The sequence below is a fragment of the Martes martes genome, assembly GCF_963455335.1.
Source record: "Martes martes genome assembly, chromosome: 1".
NCBI lineage: Eukaryota > Metazoa > Chordata > Mammalia > Carnivora > Mustelidae > Martes > Martes martes.
The window spans coordinates 75,825,008-75,847,219 of record NC_137888.1 but is presented as its reverse complement, the minus strand read 5'-3'; the positions used below and the strand labels follow the sequence as shown (position 1 = coordinate 75,847,219).

The 22,212-nt window shown below is 46.7% G+C and overlaps 1 protein-coding gene across 2 annotated transcripts in view; it reads right to left on the bottom strand.

Moving 5' to 3' along the window:
- MED12L (mediator complex subunit 12L) overlaps positions 1 to 19,851 on the bottom strand; it is a gene marked incomplete at its 3' end in the record, with an annotated part of 315,066 nt that extends 295,215 nt beyond the window's left edge. For both annotated transcript variants that reach the window (XM_080823907.1, XM_080823908.1), the window contains exon 1: positions 19,628 to 19,851. In XM_080823907.1, coding sequence (XP_080680033.1) covers positions 19,628 to 19,726 — 99 coding nt within the window. In that variant the 5' untranslated portion in view covers positions 19,727 to 19,851. The remainder of the gene's footprint in view (positions 1 to 19,627) is intronic.
- Between the last annotated feature and the right edge of the window lie 2,361 nt (positions 19,852 to 22,212).

The following is a 22,212-nucleotide window of genomic DNA, read 5'->3' as shown; positions in this document are numbered from 1 at the left end:
GGCAGGCAGAGAGAGAGGAGGAAGCAGGCTCCCCACTGAGCAGAGAGCCCGATGTGGGACTCGATCCCAGGACACTGGGATCATGACCCGAGCCGAAGGCAGAGGCTTAAACCACTGAGCCACCCAGGCGCCCCAAGAATAGTAAAGGGTTTTATGCAGAGGTGACATCATCCCATCTGAATAGGTGTGCAGTGTGGATAACCAATGGGAGTGGGTTAGATTAAATAGTAGACTGCAGGGCAAAGGGACTGGAACTAGTAAGCAGACTCTCCTAAGAATCGGGACATTAGATGATGGTAGCTAGGACCAAGATGGTGGTGACAGAGGTAGAGAAGAAAGGTAGAGAGGAAGAGAGGAAATAAAAGGTAGAGAGGAAATAAAAAGGGCTACTTAGGAGGGCTACATAACTGGACTTCTTCTTGAAGTGTTGGATGAAATGACAAAGAATGAGATTATCAAAAAAGAAAATCCCCCAAATTTCTGGGATGGCAATATTTTTTAAGAGGGTAAGCAGGGCTGGGGGTTGGGGGGTGGAAGGAAGAGGAGCAGGTCACAAATTCAGTTTTAAACTCAAGTTTGGGGGCACCTGGGGGGCTCAGTGGGTTAAAGCCTCTGCCTTCGGCTCAGGTCATGATCCCAGGGTCCTGGGATTGAGCCCTGCATCGGGCTCTCTGCTCGGCATGGAGCCTGCTTCCTCCTCCCTTTCTGCCTGCCTCTCTGCCTACTCGTGATCTCTGTCTGTCAAATAAATAAATAAAATATTTAAAAATAAATAAACTCAAGAGGAAAAGAGACACAATATTTTGATAGGCACTTAAATATACCAGTCTAGAATGCAGAGAAGTCTCGGCTGGTGCTGTAAGGTTGTGAGTTGTCTGCATGTAGGTAGTAACCAAGGCCTGGGGGGTCGGCTGAGAGCACCTAAGGAGAGGGTAAAGTGAGAAAACAGCGGTTCTGATTTAATGACAGGTAGGGAAGGAAAACCCTTCAAGGAGACATGGCAACACCAAAGAGAGAAGGAAACCAGCAATGCTGTATCAGAAGCTGAGAGAAGACACTGCCTCACCACCAGAGAGATCAATATGAGTAAGTGCCACTGGGAACGTGGCTATCACTTGTGACCTCAGTGAGGGGTGTCTTGGTAGAATGATAAAGGCAGAAGCCAGACTGGAATGACCAGAGGAAGAAGTGTCAGTGAGCACACAAGATACTTTTAGAAAAGTCTGGAGAAAAAGGAGGAGGAAAGAAATGGGAAAATGGGGTCATGGGATAGAGGGAGATCTAAGACGGGAAGGCCTTGCCCATGTTTTAATGGCACCAGAAAGAATCCGTTGAAGGAAACGATGGAAGATTTAACAGGAGAAAAGCAAGATGGCTGCTAGCTTGAGGTCCCTAGGAAAACAGACAAGGACACCTAGGGCCTCCTGAGCCAGGACCCAGAAGCCGAAGTCCAGTCCCAGACCAACCAGGAATGTGCGGAGGACGATCCAGGGACAGGTCCTGTAGGCGCACTGTTACAGGTGGACTCGTGTACCCAAAGATATGTCAGTCCTAACCCTGTACCAGTGCATATGGCATTATTTGGAAAGAGGGTCTTTGCAGATATACCTGAGTTAAGATGCGGTCATAAAGAATGAGGGTAGGTCCTAATCCAGTACAGCCGGCCGGTGTCCTTACAGGAGAAAAGATGGAGGCCAGAAAGAGGCAGAAACACAGGAATGCCTGGGACTACCAGAAGCTGCAGGAAACAAGGAGGGATCCTGCCCTCGAGGTTTCCAGGTGCGGGCCTGCCTTAAGAAGGACTTCTAGCCTCCAGAACAGTTAGAGAATAAATTGCCATCATGTGAAGCCATCCAGTTCGTGATATTGTTACAGTAGACCTCGGAAATGAAAAGATACATACATGCATGGAAAGTGGAAAGGGAAGAGCTGCTCTATTCCTCATGGCAAGACCACCCTCCAACATCAGGATCCAAGCCCCTTGGCAGCATCAAGAGGACCACCAGTCCAGAGTCTACAATAGTTGAGAAAATTCTACAACAGTATCACTGGGCTCTGGATAAGTGGACACGCAGGCCAGCCTCCCACACCACAGAAATAGGGACTGATTAATTTGGATCTCTTCTAATTAAGGTGTCACATAATACCTGAGAAGTTTAAAAAAAAAAAAGAAGAAGAAGGGGAGGGTCCCCCATTGCTGCCAAAATGTGCCAGGGCCTCCTGAGAGGGCCAAGGGAGGAACCAAACTGACTTAAGGGAGCAAGACTCCCCTAAAAAGCAACCTAGCACTTCCCCCACCCCCACCACGGTCTCCAACACCAGGGCCACATTTGCATCAAAGCCACATCTGAAACTCAGCTCTTTACATCCACCCGCATCTACATGGCTATTAATATTCACCCCATCCAAACCACACCTGCAGGCCATCAATCAGAAACTGGGGGGACCAGGGGAGCTCAACACAAAACAGCAAGTCCTTCACACCTGTACAGAGAAGCAGGCCAAAAGGGAAAACAAGTCTCGGAAAGAACGCTAGCACTCGCTGGCCGTGAAGCAGCATATTCATGTTCATCTTCATAACCAAGTGGCTTAGACACAACAGGCCCTCATTTTACAAAGTGAGAAACTGAGGCTCAGAGGTAGGTTAAGTGGCCATGTGAGGATCAGGCCCCCAGTAGATGCAATGTGTTCCCCAAAACAATGAGATCTTCGGGGAGACCAGTGTGGGTCCAACAAAACTACACTGGAATCCCGGCTCCCATTCCTGTGAAAGGGATGTAACTGCCCCACCTCACATGCCCGTTTTTTGTTTTTTTTTAAGATTTTATTTATTTATTTGACAGACAGATCACAAGTAGGCAGAGAGGCAGGCAGAGAGAGAGGAGGAAGCAGGCTCTCCTCTGAGCAAAGAACCTGATGTGGGACTCGATCCCAGGACCCTGGGATCATGACCTGAGCTGAAGGTAGAGGCTTAACCCACTGAGCAACCCAGGCGCCCTCACATGCCCATTTTAAAGAAAAGGTGAAAATCATGTGAGGCACTGAGCACAGTAACAGATACATACTTTTTTTTTAAGATTTTATTATCTTTAAGTAATCTCTACACCTAGCATGGGGCTCAAACTCACAATCCCGGGACCAAAAGACACACTCCACTGACTGAGCCCAGCCAGGCACCCCTTACACTAAGCCTTTTAAAAATCAAATCTTCCTCATTATAATTACAGGTCCTTTGTACAGCCAGCATATTTAGGCCCAAATCATATACATGACCAGTTACTCAGGACCTCTCCAAGGAAGTAGATGGAAACATCCACCAAGGAGTTGAATACATGCAGTTTCTAGAGATGTCAATTCCCCATAACAGCCCTCATCCTATCTACCCATCAGTGGCCTGGTGAAACAGGCAGTCCCACCTCATTTTAAAGTGGGAGGGACGTCTGGGTGGCTCAGGTCATGATCACGGAGTTCTAGAATCAAACCCCAGGTCAGGCTCCCTGCTCAGCACGGAGTCTGCTTCTCCCTCTCCATCTGCCCCTCCTCCCGCTCCATCTCTCTCACTATCTCAAATAAATAAAATCCTTAAAAAAAAAATAAAGTAGGAGAGTCTTTGATTCAAATTATATCTAAATATACTTAACATTTATTCCCTTATCTAAATAATTGTATCCATTAATTCATATTCAAATCAAATTCAAACGCATGTCATCTTCCAATATGAAACACCTGGAGGTAGCTCTCAGAAAAACTAAGAAAACTGCCAAAGAAAAATACTTGAACTTTTAGATTTGCGTGATTATAAAGGAAGAAAAGTAATGCGTCCAGCAGTCTAGCCCACCCAGAAATGTATTTCAGGCAGCCTCAAAAGACAGTTTTCTCTTCAGAGCCCCCATTGCTCAGGTAAGTCACAGTCCTACACCATTCCCGCATTGCATTCACATCTCAGGTAAACTCTTCCTGTAAATCATATTTTTCACTTAGTGCTGGAATCTGCCTCCCGCTGTGCTAGGCAACTTGAGGGCAGAGAACAGAAACATAAGCCACGGTTTCTGTTCTCTGAAGTTAACTGTCCAGTGAAGCAACTCACACCTACCCCCTAACCTGACTTCTTTTGTTTATCCCTCTGTCTCACACCTAATCACACTACCGACCCCATGTTAGGCACACACCTGGAAGAAGGAGCATTGTACAACTTCTACCAAAGGAACTGCTAATTCATAAAAAGGTAAATATATTGAGTGAGACGGATAAAATGGGTGTAGGAAAAATCTGGTGAAACTGTAGATCACCCTTCCTGCCTGGAAGAGAAAGAAGAGAGACTGGGAGTTTCCCTTTTTTGTTGGTAATGGTGGCAATTTTGTTCCTTTGTTTTGGGTCAATTACTGGGAAACAGGCTACAACTTTAAGCCAAGAAGACAAACATCCACCTCTGCAACTGTTGTCTGAAAGCTACCCTCTGCTAACATCTCTCAGACTCCACCCTTTTTATTTTCAGGAAGCTTGCTCATCCCCACCTCTTCCAAGGAGCTTAGCCAACCATCCAAGCAATTCTGGTGATTAAGCACCACCGAAGCAGCCCAGGAAGAGGTGAAAACAGGTACAGAAGGCAAGACCTAAAGCATGGGACACGCAGTATAAGCTAAAGCTCCTCAAGACCTTCTGGCCAGTTCAGGCTGGAAGTCACAGGGTGAATGTGGAGGAGAGTCTTAGGGTTCAGTCCCCTTGGCAATCAAGTCATTCTAGATAGCCATCCCATCACTGAAGACAGCACAAAAATGTGTTACATGGAGGTCCTCAAGCAACAGGACCTAGCATCCTAGCTGTCCCAGCTGGGTGTCCGAGAAATTGGAGCATTTTCCACAGTCCTCTCATTGCCTTGGACCAATCTGTCACCAACTGCCAATTCTCCTCCAGTCCTATTTAAAGCCCCGACTGGTCCGGCTCTTTTTACTTCAAGCCATGGTTACTACAGCCACCTCCCTCGCAGCCTCCCCAACTCCACTCTCTCCCCCACCACATTTATTAGGCATGAGCTAGCAAGAGACATCCAACAGCAGCACCACGTGAGCTCCTCACCACCCCCCAGAGCCCAACAGGCTAGGACTCCTAGCCTGATCTTCAGAGGCACTACACCCCTCGTTTCCCCTGCGCCTTTCCACTCTTCCCACCTTCAGCTTTTTCTTATGAAAGGGCCCAACCTGTCCCCATTCATTCAGATCCTGCCCCCCACACCCTACTCTCCAGTGAAACCTCCAAGCATTCCAATCCTCTCTTCTGAACTCATGCAGCAGTTTTAGCCTCAATACATATAGAGAATAGTTAAAACACAGGCTCAGAAGTCCAACTGCAAGTCCGTCATTATGCAGCCAACTGACCTCAAACAAGTTAAGTCAGTGCACCCCCCCCACCCTACGCCTCAGTTTCTTCACCTGTAAAAAGGAGAAGGAGATAACAGTACCCACCTTAGAGGTGTTTGTGAGGCTGGCATAAAACCAAACCTGCAACGCACTCAGGATAACCAACACAAGCAACATTGGATATCATGACATGATGTGGCACTTTACACACCATACCAAATGTATGCATTAATCCTCCATTTTAAAATAAATTATACATCACCGCTTTCTTAATGTTTTGTGTGTATCAGTGAAGCAGATGTTAATTTCTTGAGCAGTGCCTCAGAGTGTGGTCCACAACTGTTACTGACCCTCGAAAAGAAAGTTGCAAAACTGCAAGAGCTTAGAAATTTTCACAGCAATTTGACACTGCCACTACATTCAAGCTGTATTTTTCTAGTAAGTCATTTTAATCTATCAGTCTGCAACAGATTGAAAATTAATTAATTAAAAAAAAAAAAAGAACTGGTCCCTCATTATAGCTTTTTTGAGAAGCACTGTTCTAGAGGGGACAGAAGCAGACTTCTATTTCTTTTCTACACCCCCACATCACCTAGCACAGTGGGAGGTATATATCAAATACGAAGTAAATGAAAATATAATTTCAAAAACATTTTGATTGTTTAATAAGAACTTAAAAGCAAATCCCATGTGAGTAGTCAAAATGTAAATAGTATCTCCAATTCATAAAGAAACTTTTTTTCAAAAGGGAGCTGCCATTTAATCTAAAACTGACCAAGGAGTAAGAACAGCTCTGACCCCAAAAATATTTTCCATACTGCCTAGTAACACAGCATTGTGTGAACATTAAAAAAAAAAAAAAAAAAAAAGAGCAATGTCAATATTAACCTTCCTCACAGAACTCAGGAGAAAGGTAAATTATTTAGCAATGCCTTAGACATAATTTTGATAGAGCCCCCATACCTTTATGTAAATCCCTGTCTTAGCAAAAAATCCCAATGACACTTCAGACAAAATACATTTTTATTAGTTCTTCACTGCTGCCAATGTCTTAAATGGTCCTAATCTCAACAACCTCATTAGATTAATCTATGAATGAAATGGCTGGAAAAGGAAAGCAGCAAATTCTACCAAATTTTAATTGACAACAAGGCAGCATTTGCATAGCTGAGCTGTTGCACACTGGATGTGGGCTGAAGGCTAAGTTTGTTCCTGCTGAGGAAAATCTTTGCACATTAAAACTGACTCTGAAAATGCCTGTAGAAAACTCAAGATAAACAGGGAGCCTCATAGAAGTCCTGCCTCCACACCTCTCTCAGAGGCAGCAATCTAGAACACTATGCATAAAGTGTCACTCTCCTGAGGACCTCAATCCCCTGGCCCCAGGGCCACGTCAGTCTTGCTCAGCGATATCCCTGCTCTCTCCAACAGTTTTAAGTTCTACTTCTCTCTCAATGCCCCCCCAAAATCTACAGACATGTTTAAGCTTATAGATTCAATATACTCTCACCTTACTGAACTATTTGCAGTTCATCTGAAGATCATGTCCTATTTCCCATCTCTCTGCCTTTGCTTATACCATCTGCCCAGAAGGCCTTGTCACCTGGAAAACACCCTATCCCTGAAGACTTTTCTTTTTTTTTTTTTTTAAAGATTTTATTTATTTGACAGACAGAGATCACAAGCAGGCAGACAGGCAGGCCGAGAGAGAGAGAGAGAGAGAGAGAGAGAGAGAGAGAGAGAGAGAAGGAAGAAGGCTCCCCGCTGAGCAGAGAGCCCGACGAGGGGCTCGATCCCAGGATGCTGGGATCATGACCCAAGCCAAAGGCAGAGGCTTTAACCCACTGAACCACCCAGGCGCCCCCCTGAAGACTTTTCTAATCCCACCAAAAAACTGACCCCTCTCTCATTTGTTCCCAACACCCCACTGAAATGTGCAATGACTTCACCACCTGGTGAACAGGAGTGTCAGTCCTCCAGTCAAAGTCCCTCAAGGGCAGGAAGCATGTCTTACACCTCCTGGCATCCCCATGCCCCATACCAGGCTTCTAATAACCATTGGCTAATAATGACCATCTGGTTACCAGATCCTGTCAACACACACTTAACTTTTACCATATACAAGACTCTCTCCTGGCATCTAGTGATCAGTGGGGAATAAAAGGGACCTGGTCCCTGCTTCACAGAACTCATACTGGTTGGGAGAAAGAGCAGATAAACGAATCAAACAAAAACCTCGCTGAGTGCTGAGAAGAAAGCAGCACTTCACGGGGATAAAGTGAATAAGGCAACCAAGCAGCAGGAAGCACCGAGGCAAAAGTCCTGGGGAGAGAAAATGCTCAGCTAAGAGACCACCAATATAGCTGGAACTTCATCCAATGTTACCTCTCCCCTTTGGTCACATCACCCCATCCTTATCTCCCTAACAAATGCCCTCCTTAGAGCTCCTGCTAACAGGGTTCAGGATCTACAAGCCCTGAAGAGTTCCATCCTCGCCTGCTTCTTCATCTCTCTGCACACTCAACAGGTAATCATAGTCAGTATTTGAAATATCTATGCACATATCACACCCAAATCCACATTTCCAGCTTCCATTACTTTACACTCCAACCTTGAATCCTGAGAGGCAACTCAGCTCCAACACATTTAGAAAGGATCTTGTTCTCGCCATCCCCACCCTTCATCACCTTGGAAAAAAATTAAGTTCTTTCGTTCCCTATAGCATGTTGGCTTTGGGACCGCCATCGATCTTCCTACCCAACTATGTGAGCCAGTGGCTATCCAGGTCCAAGCCCTCTGTGATTCCCAAGAACTTCCCAATGACAGATCTGTGTGAGGCCAAATTGTCTTCAGATCTTTCAATCAAAACAACATACTGTAACAGAATGAATGAAGAAGTAGATGTGAGGGTTGCCTGGGTGGCTCAGTGGGTTAAAGCCTCTGCCTTCGGCCCAGGTCATGATCCCAGGATCCTGGGATCGAGCCCCACATCAGGCTCTCTGCTTGGCATAGAGACGGCTTCCTCCTCTCTCTCTGCCTGCCTCTCTGCCTACTTGTGATCTCTGTCAAATAAATAAATAAAATCTTAAAAAAAAAAAAAAAGAAGTAGATGTGAGAATCTAGACATTAAAGAGATTTACAAAAATGTAAGACAATGCTGTTGTTTTCACTAAATTTTGTTTCTAAAAAGTTATGGTTCATAAAATTTTTTTTTAAGATTTTATTCTTTTATTTGTCAGAGAGAGTGAGCTCGAGCAAGGGGACCAGCAAGCAGAAGGAGAAGCAGGCTCCCCACAGAGTAGGGAGCCGGATGTAGGACTTGATCTCAGGACTCTGGGATGATAACCTAAATGGAAGACAGACCCTTAGCCGACTAAGCCACCCAGGCATCCAAAAAAAAAAAAAAAAAACAACTTTAACAAGAAACTGGTTTATTACCATTAAATGGATACAAATTTCTAAAGTTTTTCAGTCTTAATTTCTAATAAAGTAAATATTAAGATATAATTGACACAAACAAAAGCTCTACAGGATCCTCAGTAATGTTTACGAGTATTTAGGGGCCCTGAGATTAGAAAGTTTGGGAACCACTGGCCTCAGCTAAAAATGTTGGTATATTCTTGTACTCATCTCTTTCTCTCTTATCCCACACATCCACTTTATTAATTCTGCCACCCAAATAATCTTTCTCTTAAATCCTCTCTTTCTTCCCAAGCCCTTGTTGGCCCAAAAATGGACTCCTGAAAGACATCCACATCAAATCTCAGAACCTGTAAATGTTATCTTGTTTTGGAAAAGGGTCTTGGCAGATGTAATTCAGTTAAAGATCTTGAGAGGCGATGATCCTGTACTACCCAGGTAGGCCCTAACTTCAGTAATAAGTGTCTGTATAAGACACACCCCAGGGGGACACAGGTAAAGACAGAGGTGAAAATCAGACTGAGAGGGCCCCAAAGAAGCTGAGGAACACCTGGAGCTGAAAGAGGCTGGAAGCAGGAGGGGGTTCTCCCCTAGGGTCTCCAGAGTGAGTGCAACTCTACCAACACTGCTTGTGGACTTCCTGTGAGAGAATAAGATTCCATTGTTTGAAGCCACATGATTTGTGGAAACTCGTTATGGCAGCAGCAAGAAACTAATACATCCACCCTCAGGCATGGAATGTCTGGGACCCAACCTAGGCTGACTCTTTACCTCAATATGACCTTCAGAGTCACAGTCCCCTCACACTGCAAACATGAGTCACCTTAAATCTCACTCCTTGAACTTCACACCCTGGAATGACCTCACCAGCTCCACTATAATATCCAAATACCTCTACTAGGCCTACAAAGGCCCCCATAACTCGGTCCCACCTTTCTTTCCCACTCCGGCCCAGCTCCCTGCTGCATAATCCACACCATGCCTCAGGCCCACAGCCCAGAGCACATCCCACATTCCTTCTGGCCTTTTGCACAAGCTGCTCCCTCTTCCCCAAAATTAATTTTCTTCCACATCCTCAGCCCCATCCACACCTACACATCCTTCAAGTCCCAGACTCAAAAATCTCCTCCTCTCAGGTCCTGTCAAAAAAATGGGTCACTCCCTCCTGTTTCCACAGCACTTTGTACATTCCTCTCAAAGAACATCTGAAACATTGTTTTCCTTATTTACAAGTCTATCACTTCCTCTAGACCAGGGTTTCTCAACCTTGGAATTACTGACATTTGAGGCCAGATAATCCTTTGGTGGGGTGGGGGGAGCACCCTGTTCAGAGTACTGAAGAATGTCAGAAACATTCCTGGTTTCTACCTACTAGATGCCAGGGTCAGCTTGTATGTGCACATATGTGCATATACACAGTCAAGCAACTCAAATTTCTGAAAATATTGCTAATGTCCCTAAGGGAAAGGGGGGAATCACCCCTAAATGAAAACCACCGCTCTATATTGAAGTCTTTTGGTGGCCCAGGACCAATACTCCTACCGTTTGTTTTATTGTCACATTTACTCACAAAAGAAATTTGGGGTCCTAGGTTTGGGTCAGGTGCTATGCTCAAAGCCAGAGACACAGAAAAGTTAAAAAAAAAAAATTTAAGGGGCACCTGGGTGGCTCAGTTAAGCATCTGCCCTCAGCTCAGGTCATGATCCCAGGGTCCTGGGATCAAGCCCCACACTGGGCTCCCTGCTCAGTGCAGAGTCTGCTTCTCCCTCTCCCTCTGCTGCTCTCCCTGTTTGTGCTTATGAGCGTGCATATTCTCTGTCAAATAAATTTTAAAAATAAAAATAAATTAAAAAATAGTTTCAGGCCCTTTCCTCATGAAGCCACAGGTGGCAAAGGGCCTACAAGGTGTTCAACAATATTGGCTGAATGACTCAATTAGTTTGGCAAACACATACATATGTATGTATATGTATGTACATATGTACATATGTACATATATGTATATGTACATACATGTATATGTATGTATGTATGTATATACACATAAATACACACACATATATATGTATATGTATATGCATAGTAATATTTCCCTCAAAACATGGAAAATAAAACCCAAGGGCTAAAACTCTTCTCCTCGGGGCTATAGCATTCATAACTAAGGGGGGGGGGGGTGTTCATTTATATAGAACACAACATGTAAGTATTGCTCCCTGGAAGTAGGTAACTGGTACAACTTGTCTATTTGTATCTCCCAGAGAGCTACACATAAATAAAGGAGCATCTCAACCAAGAAAATTAAAACTAGATGGGATCGATCCCCAACACACAGAGCCCACAAAGGCCAATGCCAGAGCTATCTGCACCAGGGGCCACAGAGCTGGAAACCTTCCACCAAAACACCCGAAGACAAGAGTGCCTGAGCTTCCACAGTATTCTTCCCTCTGCCCAGGAGACCCCATTCAAGATTCTGGCAAGCTGAAAGATCAAATGGTGAGCTAAACAATCCCCAGCTCTCACAAAGACACTGGGTGCCCCAAAATGCAGAGAAATTCTCACTGCCAGGATGAAGCAAGAGTGTTTACCAGAAGCAGTGGCTGCGCACAGAGGGGAGGCCAAGTAAAGTTGCAAGAACAAATCAGGGCACAGAAGTGCTTGGCCCAGATCTGCCTAACAAGTCACTTTAACCTCTCTGGGACTCCATTTCCTTTTGTAGTAAGTGAGAACAATGCATCTTTAAGTTGCCTTCTAGCTCTAAACATTCCTGGTTTCCCCCAAACCTAGTACAGACCCACAGAATCTTCCTCTCCAAACAGGTTAAGGCTCTTCCTTTCTTCCCACTTCAACCCTTCCTGACAGAAACAGAGATAAAGCCATTTCCATTTCCTCTAAGCTTCTTTTTTAAAAACTTTGTTTTTATTTATTTATTTTGGGGGGGGGGGTACAGAGAGAGAGGGAGAACATAAGCTGGGGGAGGGGCAGAGGAAGAGGGTGAAGCAGACTCCCCACTGAGCAGGGAGCCTGATGTAGTACTCAATCCCAGGACACCAGGATCATGACCTGAGCTGAAGGGAGACACTTAACTGACTGAGCCACCCAGGTACCCTTCTCTAAGCTTCTGATAGGCACTGGGCAGAATTTACTGCGTAACAGACAAGATAAAAGTGCTCTCTGTCTCTTGCTGTATATCCATCAAACCAGAGAATAGGAGAGTCCTGAAATGTGCATTCTCTGGAAAGGGGGGGGAGGGCAGAGGGCTCAAGTTGTGATGACTTCAGGTGCCAATATATACATGAAAAGTACCATAACAGGGGTGCCTGTTAAATAGCAATAATTATTTAAATAAATCAAATCTTTTAAAAAGAAAATTACCATGACAACATCAGAATGCTTTCAGTTACAGGAAATTGACAACTGGTCCAAAATGGCTTCAACCATGTGGACATCTACTATTTACTTCATGAGTCCAGGGAGAGGTGGTCCTAAGGTCAGTTCAGAAGCTTAATTTCCATAAAGCCCCTCAATTCCCTCCTCTTGTATTAGCTTTTCATTTACAGGCTTGTTGTCTCATAGGCACAAGATAGATGCCCTAGCTCCAACTACAATATCCTCTAATTACTTTTCCAAAGATAGAAAACTAAGGAGCTATCAGGGCATTAAGAGACAGCATTCTCCCCCTGTGCCTGCACTTTCTTCGGTAAGAAAAAATTCTTTAGAAGTCCTAAGGTAGAGTTCCACTAAATCTCTTTAGCCAGAATGAAGTCATTTGCTCACTGCTAGCCAAAAGAAAAGTTAGGTAAGTGAAACTCTGTCTGGCTTTGAAAAAAATTTTTTTGGTTAGCAGGTAGGGGAATCCTGGGATAAGAATGATAGTCAAGTAGTCAACTAAGTGGTGCATACAACTATACCCAGCAGTGTGGTGGTAAATGTTTAACAACCAGCTTTAAAATTTAAAAAAAAAAAAAAAAGAAAGAAAGAAAGGAAGAAAAGAAAAAGAACCTAATCTGTAGCATTTGTGCATTTCCTTGGTGTAAATACTCCCATTATGCCACAGTTCAAGATACCAAAATGATACAAACCAGCGGACAAAATTCTCAAAATCTTAAAAATCAGAATGTACACACCTGCTCTAGCACACTGCTGAATTTATACCTCACATTTGGTAACAATTTAAGTCTACAACACTCCTTCACATTCAAAGCAAATCTAGATGATTAGGTATTCTTCCCAACTCCTAGGCAAGGAAAAGGACACAGCACCCCAAATCACACAGTGCAAGTGGCAGTACTGGAATGCTCAGGTAACAGCCCTCACCCCAACAGCCAGGGTCAGGTGCATGTGTGTCTGTCCCTACACTCTACCAGATCCCTCTATCTGCTAATCAGCTAAAGGGGTTCTAGCTTAGTTTGGAACCAACAACAACTCAACCAGAATTAACTAATAATTACTCTTAAAGCTATTCCCTCCAATGACAGTAGTAGTGCACAAGTATTTTTACAGCTTTAAATAAAGATTAGTACAAAAAGAAAACAATCAGCCCTAATCCCATCCCTGAGAGATAACAATTGTTTGCATGTGGTTGATAAACCCTCCAGATTATGTAGGCTATATTTTTTTTAGGTAAAAATCATGCTATTTTGTAATATAATGACATTTTCATTATGAAGATTTTCCTAAAGAAAGAAATTGGAATCAAGAGGACAGTATAATGAACTCTGTCACCATCACCAGCTTCAGACATTATGTGAAGACAATTAAAAGAGCTTGCATGATCCCTTCTCCGCAAGGAACGTGTAGGAGGTAGGCACCTCCCTCTACACTGCCCTTGGACTTCCCTCCACATGGCTTGCCCCACTCAGACTCTGAGGTCAGCTCTTCTCCAGGCTCAGAGCACACTGCTAAAGAGAACCCTGAATCGTGTTCATTCTTGCCGACCCCTCCAACTCCTCTACTCCCTGCCTGTCTGTCAAGAAGCCTCACAAGCGGGTTCAGAACTACAATACAGGAGAACTGCAAAATACATCGCAATTCTTAAGAGTTTCCTCTTGCACTTATTCCATCCTACTTCTGCTTCAGTCTCACGTGTACACACACCACCCCATCCTTCCCCCCACCCCACAAGAGGCACAGGCTGAACAAAGATCCTAGGATTCTGTTCGCCCTCTCCTACGTAGTGCTCCCCCAATACAGTCTGCCCTCCAGACTTCACTCTGTGGTCCTCGAACTTCCTAAAGAATCACATTTCATCACCCCAATTGCCAGCCTAAGTGAAAAACCCAAGAGGTTAACAGACAGCGGCTATACCTAAAAGTAACGGCTTTACATGAGTCCCCAAAGAGCCCAGTTGAAAGCCCAGGCCCACAGTCAAACAGTAAACTCCACTGCCCTGAACAAGTTCAAAATCATCCTCACAGGACAAAGCAAGAGAAGCCCCATTTTAGCCAAGTGCACACAGAAGGGAGCTGTGGATATTTCAAGGGCAAGGCAGGGAATTCTACTTAGCTATAAACCATGAACAGCTGAGAGAAAACAAGCCTATTCTGGGAACCATGGTTATGAGAACAGAACTTCAGGGGGGAAAGTAGCTAAACTCATCCACACTATTTTGTACCAAAAAGTACTAATACTTCAAATGGTATATTTGTCTAAAGATTTTAATACATCAAATAGTGGGAAGCGGGTAGGAAATACGGGAGAGTCTGGTCTACAACATTTTCTAAAGATAACCAAAACCATTGTTCTCAAACTTTACATATTTAGGAATCACCTGAAAAGCTTGTTTAAAATGCAAATTCCTCGGCCTCCTTCCCAGAAATTCTGACTCAGCAAGTCTGAGGTGGGCCATTACATCTGCAGGCTTAACAAGCATCTTTGACAATTCTGCTGCAGGTGTTAGCAGACCCCGAGAAATGACAGCCACTTTTGTTTCTACTCCTTGGCCACAAAGTTTGGGTAGCAACACTTCTGCGAGCAGTAGGGAGAAGCAGGGCCTCTGACCCAGCATGTCCGACACTGATTCTGGCCTAAGAATCCCATGAGACAAAAGTTAAACATACAGATGTAAATATACAGATGTTCCTCCCAGAACACTGGTATTCAGGGAGGTCTATGATGGGCCCAGGAGCCAGCCAACTAATCTCGGGAGGAAGCTTTTCCCCTTTCTCTTCTGGTCCCCCAGGCAAACAGTCAACCTGTCCTTTCTTCCCAGGCAACTTTATCAACAAACATCCTCCTTCTCAAAGATTATAAATTAACAATTTTCTCAAAGATTACAAAGAATCAAATTTTCACCTCCCCTCACCCCACCTCCCCAGCTGTCTCTAAAATAACCATTTAATGTGTTTTAAGAGTTTTACATGCTAACAAGAAAACTAACAGGCTTTGCCAAAATGAAACAAGCACTGGGGCAGTCAGATGTTATAAATACAACTGCTCATTAAGAGTTCTTTCTGCATTTTATTAACTTCTGCAAGAACTATTTACTGAGCTCCTAGTCTAATCCCAGGCACAAAGCACTCAAAACTGTGACTACCACAGACAAGCCCCCCTCATGCAGTTTACATTCTAGTGTGGAAAGCCACAGAGAAAATCAACAACCATTTCAGTGACCAGCACTGCCAAAACCTATTAGCACAAGATAATGAGCTAGTAAGATGAGGAAAGATGGGTTACAAGGAAGGCTTCCTTGAGACAGAGTCTCTAAGAGCTAAAGGACAGGAAAACGACAAGGGCAGTCAGGGACAGGAACAGACACCAAAGAGCTGAGCCTGCTGGAAAGGGAGAGCAGTGGCCACTGGTCCTACCACACAGCCAGGAGGGGAATGAGCAACAAGTCTGCAAGGAATCAAAAAAGCCCAGAGGCCAACACTCAAAGACAGGGTCTTATGGATATTATATACAAGGGGAAGTCCTGGGACTCTTCAACAAGGGAGGGGTTATCCAGTAGTAGTCATCTGAACAGAGTACTCTGTGTGCCAGACGTGGTTCAAATCTTGTTTTATCTTTCCAGCAACCCCATGTGGTAGAAACAAATATGAACCCCATTCCACGAGTGAGATCTGAGTCAAAAAGGCAGTAAGTGATGAAGCCAGAACTCAAAGCCAGGTGGTCTGGCTACAGGTGGTGGTTGTAGAAGTGGACAACTGCAAAGAGGCTGAACCAGAATCCAAACCAGGTCTGCCCAATTTCAAAGCCCAACAATCACTCATGTGATGTTAATAGCCCAAAAGAACTACAAGGGGGGATACTGAGGGATGGGGAGAATAAAGAATATGTAAACAGGAAAGCCAAGTTTCAAACCCAGGCAGACCCAGCTCCAGAGCTACCCTCCTCACCACAGGCTAAGGTGAGAAGAGTGGGGTGAAATGGTGGGGGTAGGGGTGGATAGGCAAGCAAGTGTCCAGGCAGACAGATCGGCATGTATAAAAGCCCACGGGCAGAGAAAAGTCAGGCTGAAGGAGAAAGGAAGTCAAGCGTATTAGTGAAACTGGGGAGCAGTGGACGGATTAGAAATGTATGTGGGAACTGGACAAGATATCCTGAAACATGTATTATGGAGTATAAGCGGAAATCAACGGGCGCCTGGGTGGCTCAGTTGTTAAGCATCTGCCTTCAGCTCAGGTCATGATCCCAGGGTCCTGGGATCCAGCCCTGAGTCAGGCTCCCTGCTCTGTGGGTAGCCTGCTTCTCCCTCTGCCACTCCCCTTGCTTATGTTCCCTCTCTGTCAAATAAATAAAATCTTGAAAAAAAAAAAGGGGGGGGAATCAAAGTGACTCTCAGTTTTCTGATTCCTTTTCAAGGCTTGAGGACAGTCAGAAAACAAAGTATCATAACACAATATATTAAAAAAAAAAAAAAGTCCTGTGGAGTGCTGATGTACAGGCAAGCTCTCAAAAGAATATAGTCAATCGGTCAAGCAGGTTAAAGCTTCCAGCTCACCCCACCCTCCCCTCCTCCTCCATAGGGGATCTTCATTCATGGATTCCAGCCCATCTTCCAGAAGCTGTTTTCCAGAACACCACTTGCACTGGTTAACAATAATAAGAGTCACACCTATAGTAATAAGAATAGCTTCCACCAGGATGAGGGTTTTTCTCACGCAAATGCAATGCATTTCAAACCAGGGTTCTCAAAATTTTCTGAATAGAACAACTATACTAATTTACAAATGAGAAGTTATGCAAGTTGCCCAAGGCCACACAACTGCAAAGAGGCTGAACCAGAATCCAAACCAGGTCTGCCCAATTTCGAAGCCCATACTTCCTCCATTAAATCAGCATTTCCCCTTATGTGAGATAAAGATCTCTAATGGAACACAACAAGTTTTAAATGCTCAGGTAAACTTCTTTTTTTTAAGATTTTTTATTTATTTATTTGACAGACAGAGATCACAAGTAGGCAGAGAGGCAGGCAGAGAGTAGAAGGGAAGCAGGCTCCCTGCCAAGCAGAGAGCCCCTCGGGGCTGGATCCCAAAACCCTGGGATCATGACCTGAACCAAAGGCAGAGGCTTAAACCCACTGAGCCACCCAGGCGCCCCACAGGTAAACTTTTTAAAGTTTTAATAGTTATAGTCTGGTTTTATTACATGTACCCCTATGTGCATGTAATATCAGGTAGACAAAAATTTAATACATACATAGGCACAACGGGATTCTAACTTTTGCATTACATATTTATATGTGAATCATGACTTCATGTGTATTGCTGCCTAGGAAACAAAGTTTCTTAAAGGTTAAAGAAAACGTGAGAATAAAAGTACAGGTGATCCAGGGATAGGGTAGAACTCTTGAAGCAGTTCATAAATAACTGAAGCTTGTGAAACACTGCTCACCACACCACCACCCAAGAACAGCCAAATACCTGTTCCATATTGTACTCAAATTTGGCTACAGTCACACATAACTCTGACTCTACTCCAGAAGATGAAATACTGGCTGCCTTGGGGGAAAGGGCATAATAGCAGAACAACACTATTTAGCATAAGTCCTTCTTAACACAGTATTGGTTTGGACATAAATACTGGTTCCGTGGTCCAAATCCTCTGCTTCTTTACCACACACTCTGATTAAGTCAGGTAAAGCTTTCTTAGGCCTCAGTTTCCCTTTGTTAAAAGGAAGTTACATAAAATGGGCTCTAAGGTTAACTTCAGTTTTAGCATTCCATAAAATGTTGCAAAATCCTAAAATCCAAAATTATTTTTTCCAATCGGAGAGGCCCCAATCCTCAATGAGCACTGACCTGAGGAATAAACGCTAAATAAGCCCACACGGCATCTCAGCCGACCATCCCGTAACTAGGGAGAGGCTTTTAATTACAATTCCCTCTGGAAAATGTGGCAAGACCGTAAAAGATGAGAAAGATGAGCCAATCAGTATCCTTGTCCCCACCAAAAGTTTTTAAAATTCCTGACACTAATTTTTAAGTTACTAGCTTTGTTACAGTTGGTCCTTAGTGTCTGCTATTTCTAGCTCTTAACAATTCACTTTCATCTGAGTGGGATTAGCCCAGAGAAAAATAGGTGGAGAAGAAATCTGCTAGATCTCCTCAATCCATCCTCATGTTAAGCCTCAACTGGGAACCACCTGTAAAACCAGCTTCAATCTGAATTACTCCACGGATGCTCAAACATGTTTATGTGCTTAAGCCTCTAAAAAGAATTGCCACTCCTAAATTTTTAGAAACATTAACAGAAGTTTAACCAAAACTATTACTGAAATAGATACCTTTATCAAAAAGGAAGTCTTAAGAACCCCTCCTGCCTTCTTTACAAAACCCTTTCTGTGACATCACTGGGTCTCCAAACTTTTAATAAGAGGGTTTTTAGAACCCCATAAAGAAGTTGTGCAATGCACTCACTTCGCTTTTTTTGCTGAAGAAAATAGAGAATGGGTGGGCTGCAGCTGGCAAACTCAGAAAGCACAGCTGGGTAGCAGGTGATCTTTAAAAAAAAAGAAAAAGAAAGAAAGGCAAATCCCTGGGCAAATTGTGTAGCCAAGGGTGATCATTATAACTGGTGAGTCGTTACATAATTACTTCTTAACTACTGACAAAAACATAAATGGCTATAAAATGCCATGGTTACTCTAGACATTGAAGCTAGTGTACCTAAGGCAAGAGTCAAGCTTTCTCCAATTTCATTCAAAGAAATAAGCAATCTCGGGACTTACTACCCTTCCAAGGTAACCCGTCTGCTTTTCCATACACAAAACAGCCTCCAGCAATTAAACCAATCGCCTCTAGGGACGAAAATCAGGCTCCCCTTAATATTGATTTTTTTTTTAAGAGAAAAGGGGATACAGAAAGAAGTACGTTCAAAGAGCTAAATATTTGTTCACCTCGATAAAAACGACTTCCACTCCAAACTGGAAAATTTTAAAAGAAAAGGTCTCCCCCTCACCCCGCCCCCCCCGTCCCTGTTCAGCTGGCGCAAAACGTAAGACCTGTGTCGGATGCACTGCATTCCAGCATTTTTCAAAAAGTTTACGAGGATTTACCGAAGCAGCGGGGAGAAAAATAAAGCCAGCAGAAGCGGGGGAGAGCGAGCAAGAGGGTTTCGGCAAAGAGGCACCCGGTGAAGCACCCGGCGGCGCCGTGCAAGGCCCGGTAACGGGGAAGGGACCCGGCACCCGGAGAGCGAGCACCCCAGTGGAGCGCAGAGACTGACAGCCGCTAGGTCTCCGCCGCCGGGAGGTCCCCTAGCCCCCCAGCCCAGTCACCGCCGCCTGGCCCCCTCCCGAGCCCTACCCCCCCCCCCCCGCAGCGCCGGCGATGCCCGCTGGGCCAACTTGGCCCCGGGTCAGCGTTGCGGAGCGCGGCCCCAGTTGCCGGGGAGGCCGCCGGCGCCCTTACCTCCTTCTGCTTGGGGTCCTGCGGGTAGACGTCGGGCGGCCCAAGCCGGGGGCGTTTCAGCGGTCTCTGCTCATAGCTGAGAAGCCCGAAGGCGGCCATGATCTCTCATGTTAACCGGCGAAATGAATGAGAGTTGGAGCTGGAGCAGCCGCCTCTGAGCACCAGGGAGCAGCACTTTGCAGACAGACTCCCTCTCTCCCCCTCCTCGCTCGCTCACTGTGGCGCTGCAGGCAGGAATAAAGCAGGTTGGATGCTGCCGCTGCCCGGCACGCAGACACGCACTGATGGGGGCAGTCTTCGTCGGGCACCCAGCTGCGCTTCGGCCCCGGGACGCACCGCTCGGGTGGCGACGGCGGAGGAGCTGAAGGTCCGCCTGGGTCTCCCGCGGCGCCAGCCTCCCGGTTCCCCCCAACCACCACCACCAGCCCTGTCCCCAGGGGGAGGAGCAGCTGATGGGAACGTGTGACTTTTTTCACCAATGGACCCAAACCCACCCCAGCCGGACAGAGGGTGGGGGTGGGGGAGGGGTACTGGGGGAAAAAAAACTTTTCTTGGCGCCTAGGCGGGTGGCTCAAGTGCTCACCCAAGGTGAGGGTGGCCCTCCAACCGCGGGAAGAGACTGCGGAGAAGCCCGCCCCCGCCCCTCTTCCACGGCAGGGATCCTTCCCGCGCCGCCACGCGCCCCGCAGACCCCGCCACCTGGGCGCGGACCCGGCCGGGGCGGAGGGAGAGAGGCCTGGAGGGGTGGGGAAGGCAGGGATGCGGGCTGGGAGAAGCGGCCGGTGTCTCCTAGACGCCTGCCGGGCTCCGGTGGCGCATCCGAGGCTCTGGTCCCCTCGGCGGCTCCGGGCAGGCGCTGAGGCGCGCTGCTGGCGGTCGCGGCGGCTGGAGGGGGCCGTGCTCACGGTGGCGCGGGGCCGATTTAACCCTTTGCTGCCCCTCCAGGGGCTAAGGAAAAGGGGGAGGAGGGCTGGCTGCGAGCGCCGACGGGGGCAGCCGGCCCGCGGACGTCTCGGACTCCTCCAGCCGGCCGCCTCCCCCACGGCCGCAGCTCCTTCTCCCACCCCCCCCCCCAACAGTTTACCTGTTGGTCCCGGGTTAGTGGGTAGGGGCCGGCGGCGGCGGCGGCACTCGGGCGGCCACAGCCTCCATGATTCGGGCTGGGATGGGGGGGTGGGGGGGATTGGATTGGATTTTATTTGCGAGGTATCAGCCTCGTCCAGGCGAGCTCCGGGGACACCGCGAAGTTTGCCACTGTCTGGGGGCGGCGGGCGACGCCGGCTCGCCGCCGCCGGCGTTCTCGCCCCCACGGCCCGCGAGCGCGAGCTTCCGAGTTGGCGGACGGCGGCGCGACGGCCGCACTGAGCATGCCCAGCTCGGCGGCCGGACCGCGGAGGAGTTGGCTGCGAGCGCGCTCCGATCCGCCTCTCCGGGTTTTCGCAGCCGCAGAGCGCGCAGCCCGCGGGCCCCGGCGCCGGGGTTGGTCCCGGGGTGAAACTGGGCTAGGGAGGGGGCGCCCGCTGGACCCCTCTCCCGGCCGCTGGCCGCGCTGTCCGCCTCGACCTCTCTTCGGGGTCGCTGTCCCCATGGCCTGGGCCGGAAACCTCACCTGCGCCGGGCGTGTGGAGGGAGGGAGGCGATCCTCCTGGGGAGACCTTGGTCATCCAACCCGCCCGTGCTCCCCGCTCGCTTCGGGGCGTGGGCACCGAGATGCTGGGCCACCTGCCGCGAGCACTGCGAGACCGGAGCCGCGGGGGCGGGCCTGGCCTGTCCCGAGGGACCCGGCGGGAGGAGCGCCCGGGAGGATGTGCCGGCACTTGTCCAAGAATGATGGCTGCCATTTATGGAGCCCTCCCTTCGTGCCAGGATCTTGACAGTTTAAAGGTCTCCGATCCTTAAAAAATAAATAAATAAACCTTACACGTTTTGCCGTACCCTTTTTATAGATGGAAAAATTGAGTCGGCTCAGTGAGGCCCGGTGACTTGTTCAAAGCCACAAAGCTACATCAGCCTGATCCCAAGTTTCGGTCCTATTTTCCACGATTTGGGGTTAGAAGGACTGGGTTCCCCAACTGCCCTTACCTGCTTGTGTCACGTCCCCCGCACCCTGAGGAATTTCCAGACTCCGAGTTCCATCTTCTATAAAATGGTATAAGCTTGATCTTACCCAAAAGCCTTGATACAGCACTCGGCATATAGTAGGTGCTCAGATGTTGCCCAAAATCTAAGTACTTACTTCAGCTGACTTGAAGCAAAAGGGAAGGAAGAAAAGATAGATAAGATGATGGAATGTGGTAGAGGCCAGTTTCTCACTCTTGACCCTGATCTGTTAGCCCTTCTCAAAACAACCTAAGGCCAAGTCAGACCTATGGTTTTTAGTTTCTTTACTCAGCGTGAGCACCTAGTTTTAGAGAACTGTTACCCTCCACCAGGAGGCATTTCCTGACCACTTTCTGCACCCTGCCCCAAGGGTTTTTCTTCCTAATACCTTGGGTCTAACTTGAAAGCTGAACTTGCCCTTGTGATAAAGTCACCTGCCAAATCTTACTCTCTCTTGAAAAAAAAGGAGAGTTATCTAACTTTAT